General features: G+C 41.2%; 1 protein-coding gene across 1 annotated transcript in view; it reads right to left on the bottom strand.

Annotated features, from left to right (window-relative positions):
- Positions 1–12,629, bottom strand: part of Tekt3 (tektin 3) — a 36,145-nt gene extending 23,516 nt beyond the window's left edge. The window contains exons 1-2 of the mRNA XM_052195822.1: positions 12,025–12,629; positions 9,121–9,204 (exon numbers count right to left, since the gene is read on the bottom strand). Coding sequence (XP_052051782.1) covers positions 9,121–9,204; positions 12,025–12,606 — 666 coding nt within the window. The 5' untranslated portion in view covers positions 12,607–12,629. The remainder of the gene's footprint in view (positions 1–9,120; positions 9,205–12,024) is intronic.
- Between the last annotated feature and the right edge of the window lie 2,794 nt (positions 12,630–15,423).

Here is a 15,423-nt window from a genome sequence, read left to right on the forward strand (position 1 = left end):
CATGAATTCATTGTTTCTAATGGCTGAATAGTACTCCATTGTGTAGATATACCACATTTTTTGCATCCACTCTTCTGTTGAGGGATATCTGGGTTCTTTCCAGCATCTGGCAATTATAAATAGGGCTGCTATGAATATAGTAGAGCATGTATCCTCATTACATGGTGGGGAATCCTCTGGGTATATGCCCAGGAGTGGTATAGCAGGATCTTCTGGAAGTGAGGTGCCCAGTTTTCAGAGGAACCACCAGACTGATTTCCAGAGTGGTTGTACCAATTTGCAACCCCACCAGCAGTGGAGGAGTGTTCCTCTTTCTCCACATCCTCTCCAACACCTGCTAGCTCCTGAATTTTTAATCTTAGCCATTCTGACTGGTGTAAGGTGAAATCTCAGGGTTGTTTTGATTTGCATTTCCCTAATGACTAATGAAGTTGAGCATTTTTTAAGATGCTTCTCCGCCATCCGAAGTTCTTCAGGGGAGAATTCTTTGTTTAACTCTGTACCCCATTTTTTAATAGGGTTGTTTGGTTTTCTGGAGTCTAACTTCTTGAGTTCTTTATATATATTGGATATTAGCCCTCTATCTGATGTAGGATTGGTGAAGATCTTTTCCCAATTTGTTGGTTGCCGATTTGTCCTCTTAATGGTATCCTTTGCCTTACAGAAACTTTGTAATTTTATGAGGTCCCATTTGTCAATTCTTGATCTTAGAGCATACGCTATTGGTGTTCTGTTCAGAAACTTTCTCCCTGTACCGATATCCTCAAGGGTCTTCCCCAGTTTCTTTTCTATTAGCTTCAGAGTGTCTGGCTTTATGTGTAGGTCCTTGATCCATTTGGATTTGAGCTTAGTACAAGGAGACAAGGATGGATCAATTCGCATTCTTCTGCATGCTGACCTCCAGTTGAACCAGCACCATTTGTTGAAAAGACTATCCTTTTTCCATTGGATGTTTTCAGCCTCTTTGTCGAGGTTCAAGTGGCCATAGGTGTGTGGGTTCATTTCTGGATCTTCAATCCTGTTCCATTGATCCTCCTGCCTGTCAATGTACCAATACCATGCAGTTTTTACCACTATTGCTCTGTAGTATTGCTTGAGGTCAGGGATACTGATTCCCCCAGAATTTCTTTTGTTGCTGAGAATAGTTTTAGCTATCCTGGGTTTTTTGTTGTTCCAGATGAATTTGATAATTGCTCTTTCTAACTCTGTGAAGAATTGAGTTGGGATTTTGATGGGTATTGCACTGAATCTGTATATTGCTTTTGGCAAAATGGCCATTTTAACTATATTGATTCTACCGATCCATGAGCATGGGAGGTTTTCCCATTTTTTGAGGTCTTCTTCCATTTCCTTCTTCAGAGTCTTGAAGTTCTTGTCATACAGATCTTTCACATGTTTGGTAAGAGTCATCCCAAGATACTTTATACTGTTTGTGGCTATTGTGAAGGGGGTCGTTTCCCTAATTTCTTTCTCAGCCTGCTTATCCTTTGAGTATAGGAAGGCCACTGATTTGCGTGAGTTGATTTTATAACCTGCCACTTTGCTGAAGTTGTTTATCAGCTGTAGGAGCTCTCTAGTGGAGTTTTTTGGGTCACTTAGGTAGACTATCATGTCGTCTGCAAATAATGATAGTTTGACTTCTTCCTTTCCAATTTGTATCCCTTTGACCTCCTTATGTTGTCGAATTGCCCGAGCTAGTACCTCAAGTACAATATTGAAAAGATAAGGAGAAAGGGGGCAGCCTTGTCTGGTCCCTGATTTCAGTGGGATTGCTTCAAGTTTCTCTCCATTTAGTTTGATGCTGGCTACCGGTTTGCTGTATATTGCTTTTACTATGTTTAGGTATGGGCCTTGAATTCTTGTTCTCTCCAAGACTTTAAGCATGAAAGGATGCTGAATTTTGTCAAATGCTTTTTCAGCATCCAATGAAATGACCATGTGGTTTTTTTCTTTGAGATTGTTTATGTAGTGGATTGCATTGATGGATTTCCATATATTGAACCAACCCTGCATTCCCGGGATAAAGCCTACTTGATTATGGTGGCTGATCGTTTTGATGTGTTCTTGGATTCGGTTGGCAAGAATTTTATTGAGTATTTTTGCATCGATGTTCATAAGGGAAATTGGTCTGAAGTTCTCTTTCTTTGTTGGATCTTTGTGTGGTTTTGGTATCAGCATAATTGTGGCTTTGTAGAAGGAATTGGGTACTGTTCCTTCTGTTTCTATTTTGTGGAATAGTTTGAAGAGTATTGGTGTTAACTCTTCTTTGAAGGTCTGATAGAATTCTGCACTGAAACCATCTGGTCCTGTGCTTTTTTTGGTTGGAAGACTTTCTATGACTCCTTCTATTTCTTTAGGCATTATGGGACTGTTTAGATGGTCTAGTTGGTCCTGATTTAATTTTGGTATTTGGTATCTGTCAAGGAAATTGTCCATTTCTTCCAGATTCTCCAGTTGTGCTGAGTACAGGCTCTTGTAGTAGGATCTGATGATTTTTTAGATTTCCTCAGTTTCCGTTGTTATATCTCCCTTTTCATTTCTAAGTTTGTTAATTTGGATACTTTCTCTGTGCCCTTTGGTCAGTCTGGCTAAGGGTTTATCTATCTTGTTGATTTTCTCAAAGAACCAGCTTCTGGTTTTGTTGATTTTTTTGTATGGTTCTCTTTGTTTCTACTTGATTGATTTCGGCCCTGAGTTTGATGATTTCCTGCCTTCTACTCCTCCTGGGTGAAATAGCTTCTTTTTGTTCCAGGGCTTTCAGGTGTGTCATTAAGCTGGTAATGTATGCTCTCTCCATTTTCTTTTTGGAGGCACTCAGGGCTATGAGTTTTCCTCTTAGCACTGCTTTCATTGTGTCCCATAGATTTGGGTATGTTGTGTCTTCATTTTCATTGTGTTCTAAAAAGTCTTTAATTTCTTTCCTTATTTCTTCCTTGACCAAGGTATCATTGAGTAGAATATTGTTCAGTTTCCACGTGTATGTGGGTTTTCTGTTATTTTTGTTGCTATTGAAGACCACTTTTACTCCATAGTGATCTGATAGGAGGCATGGGATTAGTTCGATCTTCTTATATTTGTTGAGGTCTGTCTTGTGACCAATTATATGGTCGATTTTGGAGAAGGTACCATGAGGTGCTGAGAAAAAGGTATATTCTTTTGCTTTAGGGTAGAATGTTCTATATATATCTGTTAAATCTAATTGGTCCAAAGCTTCAATTAGTTTCATTGTGTCCCTGTTTAGTTTCTGTTTTCCTGATCGGTCCATTGAGGAAAGTGCAGTGTTGAAGTCACCCACAATTATTGTGTTAGGTGCAATGTGTGCTTTGAGTTTTAATAAAGTTTCTTTTATGAAAGAGGGTGCCCTTGCATTTGGAGCATAGATGTTCAGGATTGAGAGTTCTTCTTGTTGTATTTTTCCTTTGACCAGCAAGAAGTGTCCCTCAGAGTCTCTTTTGATAACTTTGGGTTGAAAGTCAATTTTATCTGATATTAAAATGGCTACTCCAGCTTGTTTCCTGAGACCATTTGCTTGTAAAATTGTCTTCCAGCCTTTTACTCTAAGGTAGTGTTTGTCTTTGACTCTGAGGTGTGTTTCCTGTAAGCAGCAAAATGTAGGGTCCTGTTTACGTATCCAGTCGATTAGTCTGTGTCTTTTTATTGGGGCATTAAGTCCATTGATGTTAAGAGATATTAAGGAATAGTGATTGTTACTTCCTATCATTTTTGACGTTATTTTTTAAATTTGATTGCTTAACTTGTTTTGGGTTTGATGAAAGGTTACTATCTTGCTTTTTCCAGGGTGAAGTTTCCCTCCTTGTATTGGTGTTTTCCTCCTATTATCCTTTGTAGGGCTGGGTTTGTGGATAGATATTGGGTAAACTTGGTTTTGTCATGAAATATCTTAGTTTCTCCATCTATGGTGATTGAGAGTTTTGCTGGATATAGTAGTTTTGGCTGGCATTTGTGTTCTCTTAGAGTCTGCATGAGATCTGCCCAGGACCTTATAGCCTTCATAGTCTCAGGTGAAAAGTCTGCTGTGATTCTGATAGGTCTTCCTTTATATGTTACTTGGCCTTTTTCTCTTACTGCTTTTAATATTCTTTCTTTGTTTAGAACATTTGGTGTTTTGATTATTATGTGACGGGAAGTATTTCTGTTCTGGTCCAGTCTGTTTGGAGTTCTGTAGGCTTTTATATTCATGGGCATCTCTCTCTTTAGGTTAGGGAAGTTTTCTTCCATAATTTTATTGAAGATATTTGCTGGCCCTTTAAGTTGTAAATCTTCACTCTCATCTATGCCTATAATCCTTAGGTTTGGTCTTCTCATTGTGTCCTGGATTTCCTGGATATTTTGGGTTACAAGCTTTTTGCATTTTGCATTTTCTTTAACTGTTGAGTCCATGGTTTCTATGGAGTCTTCAACATCTGAGATTCTTTCTTCTATCTCTTGTATTCTGTTGTTGATATTTGCATCTCTGTCCCCTGATTTCTTCCCAAGGCTTTCTATCTCCAAAGTTGTCTCCCTTTGAGTTTTCTTAGTTGTTTCTACTTCTGATTTTAGATCCTGAATGGTTTTGCTTAGCTCCTTCACTTGCTTGTTTGTGCTTTCCCGTAATTCTTTAAGAGTTTTTTGTCTTTCCTCTTTCATGACCTCAGCCTGTTGACCAAAGTTCTCCTGTATTTCTTTAAGTGTTTTTTGTGTTTCCTCATTATTGGCTTTTGTATTCTCCTGGATTTCTTTCAATGATTTTTCTGTTTCCCTTGCAAGGGCTTCTAACTTTTGATCCATTTTCTCCTGAATTTCTTTAAGTATGTCCTTCATGTGTTCCTGTACCGGCATCATGACCAATGATTTTAAATCCAAATCTTGTTTTACTGGTGTGATGGGGTATCCAGGACATGCTGGTAGAGGAGAATTGGATTCAGATGTTGCCATATTGCCTTGATTTCTGTTAGTGACGTTCCTGCATTTGCCTTTTGCCATCTAGTTCTCGCTGGTGTTATTTGGTCTTGTCAGTGCTGGACTCACCAGTGCAAGCTGCCCCTTCCCAGGTAGCCTCTGGTGCACAGCTTACCTCCTGCACTGCCTGGAGACAGGGTGCTGTTGCCCAGGCTGTTCAGATCCCAAAGCAGACACCCAAAGGCTCCCGCTGGGGCCCGCTGGATTCACCGGAGCACATGGACGTCTCCCAGCTGGCCACCCGGAAGCCCCTCTTGCCTCTTGCAGGATCTGGAGATGTGATTTTGCTGCCCAGGCTGATCTGGATCCAGAAGCGGAGAGAGTTGAGCTGAGGGCTCCTGCCAGAGGCCTCAGGACTGGGACCCAAGCTCTGGGCCGCAGGAGCAAGCCTATATGGTTCTGAGTATTCTGCAACTGTGTTCTTTGAGGTTTGGGGATCGACGTTAAATTATCACAGTTGAACAATCTGCTGCAATCCAACTCCTAAAATTAAACTGCAGTTCCAGGTGGACCAAGGTCATAGAAAAAAATCTCATCTATAAGAGCAGGCCCTTTTGTTCCTAACACAATGCTTGTTATCAGTTTGCAATTTCAATATTTGTTCCTGTGTCCATCAAAGATGACTAGCAAATAACTGTCATTTCTGACAAGGTTAATTGTCAGAAACCTTTGGATCCACAGTTTGAACATAGAAACGTAGGTAAGGAATGTGTAACCTGGTACAGATGTTTGGACCCTACCCATGCTTTGGTTCTTTTTTTTTTTTTTAATATTTGTTTTGTTTTGTTTGTTTGTTTGTTTGTTTGTTTGTTTTTGAGACAGAGTTTCTCTGTATAGTCATGGCTGTCCTGGAGCTCACTCTGTAGACCAGGCCGGCCTCAAACTCAGAAATCTGCCTGCCTCTGCCTCCCAGAGTGCTGAGATTACAGGCATGCGCCACTACCATCCAGCCCATGCATTCATTCTATGATGAGATGATTCAACCCCTTCCCAGAGCAGAGCCTTCCCAGGCTGCATTGTGCTAAATGGGTCTGTCTCTGGAACTTATTGCCACACATTCCCAATAAGCCCTTGAAGTCTTAAGCAGTTCTACTTCTACAGCATGGGAGGAGGAGAGAAACTGGTCACTGTGAGCAGTCTGAGAGGGTAGCTTAGCTCTGAGTAGCAAGCCAAACTTGAGTCCCAGAGCACAGCCCAATCTGGCTGGCTGGGTGTGTGATGCCTCTGCAGACTCACTTGGCTTCAGAGTTCAAAGAGACACCATAGTGACAGAGACATAGGCAGATAACATCGTGACGACTTCCCCAAGAGATGCTGTCCTATAAGAGACACTGCTCTGTTAAGAGACTGCTGAGCACAGCAAGCATCCCTCTTCTGGAGGACTTTGGGTCAGGAACATTTCAGATCAGAGTATTTTTCCCTGAATTTTGAATATTTGCATAGTTATGATGAAATTATCTTGCAAGCACAAGTCTACACACAGAATTCATTTATGTCTTAGATACACTTTACACACAGAGACGATTTCACAGGTTTAATTTAATCTGAGGTCTGTTGTACAATTCCCTGCTTGCAGTGTCATCTTCATGCTCAAAGTGTTTTGACTTTGGAACATTTTAGATTTCGGATTTGAGGGTGAGAGTGTTCAGACTATATTACTGCTTGTATATTAGCCAAAAGAATCAGTGTGTGTGTGTGTGTGTGTGTGTGTGTGTGTTCACTACACTGAATAACAACATATTTGCTACTTGAATTAATTTGGGGTGACCAATTCGTGAGCTATTATTCTAGTTGCAGGTTTAACTTTGGGATAGGATGATCTCTGTTACTGAGCTGGAAAATATCAGTCACAGATTCATTGTTTCTTTGTTCTCAAGGATAGATCTATGGGGCACAGACAACATCACTCACAGTCTACAGCCAGTGTTTTAGTATACCCATCACCAACACTAAACTCAGGGCACGTTCATCACCTGGATCCCAAAAGGTAACCCTTGGCACTCACCTCCAAACTCTAGCCTCCCACAGCCTCCTTTGAGACACCCACCAGTCTACAGTGTGTTGCTAAAGAATTCTCTGCTGTGCGATTATCCATTAGGGAATTTTCACTCTGTGGCACTTCTGCATGCTGCTTTCATACTTTCCTGCAAGCTTTTCCCCTTTGGCACACGCTTTCCTTCCTTCTTGGGTAGATACTTGGGAGCAGGGCTCCTGGATTATGTAGTAACTCCAAATAATCATTTTCTAAATCAGATGCATCACTTTCCATTCCCATCAGCAATAGTCTCTCCACAGTCTCAGCTCTTATTTTCTGTATCGAAATCACCATCCTGTGGGTGTGAGGTTGAGTCTCAGTATGAAGGTGATTTGTATCTTCTTGATGATTAATGGTGATTCACAGTTTTATGCCATTATCAGTTTTGGCTTCTCCTCTTTGGTGAACTGATGTCAGTTCAACCATTTTTTAAAATTGAGTTGGTTTTTCTCTAAAGCTTTTAATTATTATTTATATGGGCTAGATAACAAGTCCTTATCAGATATATGATATGTGAAGATTTTTGTTAATGATAATCTTCCTTCCTCAATGTCCCAGTTCTTCAGTTTTGTTGATGTAGCTTATTTTTTAAAATATTTATTTATTTATGTATTTATTTATGTATTTATGTATTTATTTATTTTAATGTATATTTATTTATTTTATCTTCTCTTAAGAAGATGGCATCAGATCCCATTACAGATGGTTGTGAGCCACCATGTGGCTGCTGGGAATTGAACTCAGGACCTCTGGAAGAGCAGTCAGTACTTTTAACTGCTGAGCCATCTCTCTAGCCCATAGCTTATCTTTTGTTCTTGCTTTTCTTTCAGGGTTGTATCTAAAAGACTGTCACCTACTCCAGTGTCAAAATGATTTAGACATACTTTCTCTAAGTATTCGATCACTTCTACCTTTTATCCTTAAGTCTTCCACCATTTTATATGTCATGGTGTAGGGATCTTAGGTGGGTTGTTTGTTTGTTGTTTGTTTTCAGATAAAGAGCTGAGACTGACATAGGGTTTACAGAGATAGTAGCTACAGACAAGGGCTCTCTACCACTAGGAGGAAGAGGTAGGCGACAGGGTAGAGCAAGCTGGGAAGTGAGCTGGGAGGAAGGACAAGCCAGGACATACTTGATCCTTATTACTAGTCCATGCTAACCAACATTTTAAAAACGGTTTGGCAAACACTTAAGGTGAAGAACTAGTGTTTGGGTCAATACCTTAGCCAAAGAAAGAGACTGGGCATAGCTTCAACCACATGGAGGCTGAAACCTCAACAGGCTGAATGACGTTAGTGTGGGTAATACAGAAAGTGAGAGAACTCGGGAGTAAATCAGATTTAAGAGGTAGAACGTGCAATCAAGCCTGGGAGAATCCACAGAATAGCTTGGACACATCCATTCTGGGGTGGCAGCTTAGCCAGACCAAAACGTCCCCCGATGTTCATACTCTTTGACATCCCAGTTACTATTCATGACGAGAAGTGGGGGAAAGGAGTCGGGAGTGTGCACTGTGGTCAGCAGTGATGGTTTTGGCACCATGGTGGCATGGAGCTGCAGAAAGCAGACCCTGTGCCTTCCTTGGAGACCTAGCGCGCAGTGCCAAGCGGTATGTGAGATAAGGAAGCTGCCTAACTCTTCAGTGAGGGGAGACTGAACTGATGACCATGATGAACACTGGGGATTGGCTAATCAAAGTGTCCTACAGGGAAATGGACTGACAGGGAAATGGCCTCTGTGTCGTTTTAAATGGACGCAGGCATTTTCACAAATTCAGCTGGAGTGCAATCTTGGAGACACATTTACGTTACATACTGTGTGAAAGGGACACTTTTATCTAAACATGTTTGACAGAATGGCTAAAGTACTCCAAAACCAACCGACAATGATTTGCATCCAAATGGGGCTACTTCATTCTTCTTTCCTGTATTTTAAAAATTCCCAGTCAACATATATTACTTACAAAACCTTTGCCAAGCACTATACATTTACTTATGAGTAGCTTTAGATATCACCTCTCTGATTTCTTCACCTAAACACACATTTCTGTCTACGGACTTTTTGTGACTGAAGTGATACACACACACACACACACACACACACACACACACACACACACACTTACTGCCAATAGTTCTTTCTCAACTTCATCGTGAACAAGATCGATTCCCATCCTCTTCTCTCGGTGAAAGAGACACTCTCGGGCAACCTAGAGATCCACAGAGCACAGAACATGTCACTACAAAACAACCAGGGCTGCTTTAAAGGAAGTCAAGAGGGACTCCCAAGATGGACGTCTCAAGTCAGTTTGGAAGGGCCTAGAACAAGAAAGGGTCGGCAGGGAAAGAAGTCTTTGCTGTTACTGAAAGGGTGGCATCTACTCTAGAAATTAATTTGAAAAAAAAAAGTCCTAATTTGGAAAACTGACAAAAAGAATCCCCACCGATGAGCAAATGAATTAAGTACTTGGCATCATCAATTTATTGAAGAGAAACAGTTGAAAAACATGAAAGACAGAGTCCAAGATATTATTATTTCTAAGTATTGTCTACTGGAAAAAGTAGAAGGGAGCGGTTTACTTAGAAAATATTAAAATGTTTGTGTAGCTAACTATCTGTCATCTGTAAAATTATCCTGATTATTAAAATAATATGCTTTTACCTATTAAGAATTAAAATATAGAAAACTTGAATCAGAGACTCATTGCTACCTTGTTTACTGGTTGTCTGATTTTAATAAAATGGAGACAAAAAGATCCCTACGATTTTATACTACTTTTTATAGGATCAAATAAAACAGTAGACTGAAATTTTAAAATATTTTTTGAGGCAGAGAATGTTAGTAATGACAATAAAAAATAGCATAATCACTAACTGAGTTATGTAGAAGGTCATTGTGTAGCTAAAATGCTTTCTTCAAAACCTTTTCCATGACATAGGTCTATGCTAAACTTTTGTAAACACAAAATGTGAGCCATGTTGTAATATGTTATTGAACCTTAGTTGTGCAAATTTCTAATTTTTAATAGTATAATTTACATTTGCTAGGTGAGGAACTAGTGGATTGTGGGAACTCTGATTATTTACGTGGATATTACCACACTGCCTTTCAGGACTCTTGCTCCAGTATGCTGTCCCACCAGTGACACATCCAAGTGCACACTTTCTGTCCTAGATGTTACAAGTGATCATTAGTGCATGTTTGATAAGCTACAATGGCCACCTGATTGATTTAATTACTGCTGTGCTATAATTTAACAAGCTTCCGCCTGTTAAGGAGTCATTTGGATTTTTTTTTGAGGTTTATCTCTATGTAACACTGATTGTAACCAGGACATTTTGACTCCATTTTAACAGTCAGTATTGTAACCCACATGAACCGAAACAGTATTGTAACCTACATGAACAGAAACTGTAGGAGAAAGCTCACATTGGAACCAATCAGGGTCCAGTCATCATGAAGAGAGTGAGGAAAGCAACTGAGTGTCTTGGAGACATTAAGTAATAGGATATGTGGTCATGGTTTTAAGGATATTTTCAGTCCCTGAACTAGGTCCCAAGGCAGACACTGGAGGCCTTCTGATTCTTAACAACCTAGAGTGAATTAATCCAAAAAGACCCTATGTGAGCGCCTCCTCAGGACACTGGGGCTTGTGTGTAGTTTTGTATTTGTGGTTAATGGAAAGGATGGGACAGAAGTGACACCATGCAGAGAAGCCCAGTAGACTTCTGAAATCTCTAGACCTTCAGCCTCTTGGTCCTCACGGTTGGATGCCATGGGATCTCCTGTGAGCGCTCCACATGGAGACAACTGGTGTTGGCGCTCACTGAGAGGTTTACTAATTTATATCCTTTCCCAGCTTTAGACAGGGAATGCCTTCTTTCTATGGTGGTGGGCAAAAGAGGTTGGAGGGTCTATCCTGTGGTGCGAGGGCCACAGGTGACTGGAGCCCACTCAAAGCCTAATCAGATGCCAGTAACTAACTGAAGAGCTTCCTATCTGATGGTGACAACAGGCCTACACTTAATAAAAGCATCCTAAACAAATTTCTAAAGGGGTCTCGTATGATCACTTGTGCCCTGAAAAGCAATTACATCAACACAGGGGTTACTTCATGACACAGACTGTACATTTTTAATATTCTTTTTTTTAAAAAGTTTATTTGTATATGTATGTGTGCATATCTGTGTATGAGTGTGCATGTATACATGCATGTGTGCATGTGTGTATGCTTGTGTGCGCAGGTATATGTGTGCATACATGTGTATATTTATATGTATGTAGGTATATGAGCAGGTTTCCGTGTGTGTGCATTTGTTGTATGTGTGCATGCAGGTTTCTGTGTGTGTGTGTGTATGCATGTGTGTGTATATATGTGACTGTGTATGTTCAGATGTGTGTGTGTGTGTGTGTGTGTGTGTGTGTGTGTGTGTGTGTGAAGGCCCAAAGTTGTGTTTCCTCAGATACCATCAACTTCATTCTAAAACAGAGCTTCCCATTGGCCTGGAACTCACTGATTATGCTGCCTGGGCAGTGAACCCAGTGATGCCCCTGCCTCCACTCTGCCAGTACTAGGGTTGCTGGCACACACCACCATGCCCTTCCTTTTCATATGGGTTCTGGGGTCCAACTTGGATTCTCCTACTTGCAAGAAAAAGGTGTCACCGACTGAGCCATCTCCCCAGCTCTCGGTAAATTAAAATTCTCTTAAACAACTATTTTCTGATATTTTCATCTTAATCTGGAACCTGCAGTGATCAGGCCAGCCTTTTGAAGGGCTAAAAAGATGGCAGCACATTCAGCTGAAAACAGTGTACAGCCTAATGGTGAGTATTTAGTCTGCTTTGCTTTCAGAATTTGCTCAGAAACTCACTGTGTGTCGTATGTGTAAAATGGCAATGGGCTAGCCGTTACCAATCTCATTTACAAATGGATCGATGAGTGGTGTTTCTGTGCGGCAGCAGAAAATGTAGTTTGTTGGAGATAACTACTAAGATGCATTGCCTCCTACTTGCACCCTCATCCTCACCTGCAGAGGGGCGTCGGTCTCTATTAGACCCCTTTCCAGCCTTCTCTTAATATCAGTCAGAGCATTTGTCTCTCCGATCATTTCATCCAATTCATGCGTGATTTCAGATTTCCAAAACGCTATGTCATTGACCCGTTCTCCCAGGTTTCGGGTAGAGTCAGCCTGGGTCTTCCGGATCTGCTGGTATTTGTCTTGAATGAGCCGAGATGTATCCACTCTGAGTCTCTCTGAATTATGCCGTGAGCTGTTGGACTCCTGGAAGCTGACTAGATTGGAACGGTACCAGTCGTCAGGGGTGTACCTTGTGAAGAGGGTGGTTCTGTTGGATACGAAGGGAAGCATAGTGCTCTCACACACTCTCTGAGAACTCGGGGAGGAGTACGGGGCCAAGGTTGGGTAGTTGTAGGCCGTTTTGTAGTAGGTGCTCGGTCTCCATGGAAGGCTCAAGCTGTGTGTCAGATTGCGATGGGGAAAGCGGTCCCGATAGCTCGACGTTATGGTACCAATGGCTGGTAGAAAGCTGGTCGGGGCAGGTTGAGGGTGGGCATACGTAGCCGTTAAAGTAGAACCTAAAAGTTCCATGGTGCTCAAACACAATTTGTAAATCTCTCCTGCAAAAGAGGGATGGATGGATGGAAGGAAAGAAGGAAGGAAGGAAGGAAGGAAGGAAGGAAGGAAGGAAGGAAGGAAGGAAGGAAGGAAGGAAGGAAGGAAGGGAGGAAGAAAGGAAGGAAGGAACGAAGGAATGAAGGAACGAAGGAAGGAAGGAACGAAGGAAGGAAGGGAAGGAATATGAAATAAATTAGTCTTATATAACATACTGATAGAAGATTTCATCTGACATAGTACCAGTTTCAGTACTCCCAGGCTCATTACATATCTCTTTTCATATGTTATCAGTACTTTTTGGTGATAATTTTAAAGTGTCCATCCCTGAGCCTCTAAAATGCATGAAGGTAGTATGTTCTTATATTAGTCATTTGAATTTTTGAAATTCAAATGTTCTAAATTAAAAGACTGACCACGAGTGTGGCTGCTTCACATTATCCCAATTGCAGTTTATATCATTCTAGAACATACATCTTTTCATTTTTAGTTGAATACATTTATGGGACCTCTTAGGGAGACCAGGACACTACAGACTGTGGCATACCTTTTGGAATATAATTCTGCTAGGGAGCTTATGTCTATAGACCTGTTATTAAGAAGGAGAGAATCAAATAATATTCAATTTGATGCACTATTCAGTTAAAAAGAAATAAGTTCCTCAGTGATTAAATAGCTACATACCAATACCTTCTCACTAGAACCACAGAATCACTGACTTGTAGAACTGAGTTCAAGTTAGAATCCACTCTTAAAATATCTTCCTGCGCCAGAGTAGCCCAAGGAACATTCGCTTCCTCACAATGGGTTAAACCCTCTTTCCTTTCCTTCCTAGTCACTCTATACTGGCATCTCTTCACTTCAGTTTGGAACTTTAAATATTGCTTTTCTTCAAAGTGAGTTCAAAGCAACTTGAGGTGTTGGGGACCTTAAGTCTGCCTTGCTTCCAACCCGTTTCCCTTGTCAAATCCAGAAATAACATAGTTTCCTTCTAGCAAAAACATTTCTCCTTAGCATTGCTTAATGGTTGACAATAAAAGATCTCAAATCCAGAGAGGGTCACTTGCTACTCTGACTGGGGGACTTGAAGGGCAGAATGCCGCATGGATTTTTCTAACACCTGCTATGCTGGCATCTTGAGATATCACAATCCATGACTGTCAAAACTGAAACCACACAGCTATAGAATATGGGACACAAGGACTAGGGAAAAGCGGCGTATGGAAAAGCAGGCAGAGTTTTGCTTTAGGGAAGGAGTGGCTGAGAATCTGGACTAATGGACAGAACTTAGAACTCAGGTCTGGTAATGAGTTCCACAAGAACTAACTATGTTATAACCACAGCTGGAACTCCAGCCAGCCAGCCTTTAAAGACACTCAGGAAGAGGGAATAAAAATCACTCCTTAATGTTTCCCAAAGTTCTCCACCACTGTATCATGTATTGGGGGCTCCTATTGGTTAAGAAACCCGAAGGTATCATGGCCTAAAAAAATGTTTAAAAACTCAAACAGGATTTCCACCTACAACCATGGTAGTCTAGTCAAAAGTTTACATCTAAAACCTGGATCCAACATATGAGACAGTGTCTCTGACATGCTGGCCTAGAGGCAACATAGGACTGTTCCCTCAAAAAAAAAGGAAGCAAAAAATGAGCCTTCTTATTGTTGAACCATTGTGTTTGGGGGAGATGTCCCTGTCACTGTGGGGGAAAACACAGGAGATAGACCAGAGCTTGTCAGACTCTACATGTTGAGAGAGGGACCAGACTCTGGAGAGGCTTCAGCAGCTAGAAGTTGTAAGCAAAACTCAAGAAAACGACAAGCTACACAAACACAGTTTAGAAATCTACACAGGGGATGCATGTGAGTCTCTGAGTAAACATAATCTGCATATGTATCAAGGGACCCTGCTCAAACTTTGCCAAACACTGGGGCACAGAGTTGTTGGATGAACTATCTCTAGAGAAGGTAGAGATGCACACTGAGCAAGATTAGAATCTATGATGTTCCCTGGAGACAGTCATCAAAGACGTCAGAGTGGTCTCACCTCTGCAGTCCCTGGCTTGAAAACAGTTACTTGGATTGAACATGAAATCTCAGCCATGCTGAGGTTTGTTGCCTGGTTCCCCAGTTGGTGGTGTTACTTTAGGAGGCTGCAGAAACATCAAGGAAGTAGGTTCTAGCCAGAGGAAGTAAGCCACTAGGGACAAGCTTGAGGGTGTATCACCTCTGGCTGCTTGGTTTGCTCTCTGTTGGCTGGATGGCCGTGGACAACAACCAACCTGTAATTACACTCTTCCATGATCATCTTGTGTATGGGCCCAAGCAACCCTCTGAAACCATGAACCAAAATTCACCTTCCCTCCCTTAATTAGCTCTTGCCTGGTTACTTTTCATTAGTGATGCCAAGGTGAGAAGAACATTCTGAGGGGTCACTTAGACAAAACTTGGACACAGGTCTCAGGATGATCAGATTGGCCAATGAGTGACTTGGTTTCCTGAGAACATCAAAACACTCAGCCAAGTCACATCATGGTGTCCAGCAAACCCATCTACAATAATAACAAAAAACTACCTACATACTAATAAATAGAAAATATGGCCATGAATAAAGAGAATCAGTTTGTAGAAGCAAGTTTGAAAGGAATGCTGGGATGAGAACTGTGGGAGGAGCCAGATGGGAAACTGGCAGGACAAATGCACACGATGTCTACTTAACCCATTAGTTGGTATGAGCAGCAAATTATACACTGGAGAAATTGATACTGGTACACTCAAGCCTTGTGAACAGGAA

Source organism: Apodemus sylvaticus, chromosome 10 (assembly GCF_947179515.1).
Source record: "Apodemus sylvaticus chromosome 10, mApoSyl1.1, whole genome shotgun sequence".
Taxonomy (NCBI): Eukaryota; Metazoa; Chordata; class Mammalia; order Rodentia; family Muridae; genus Apodemus; species Apodemus sylvaticus.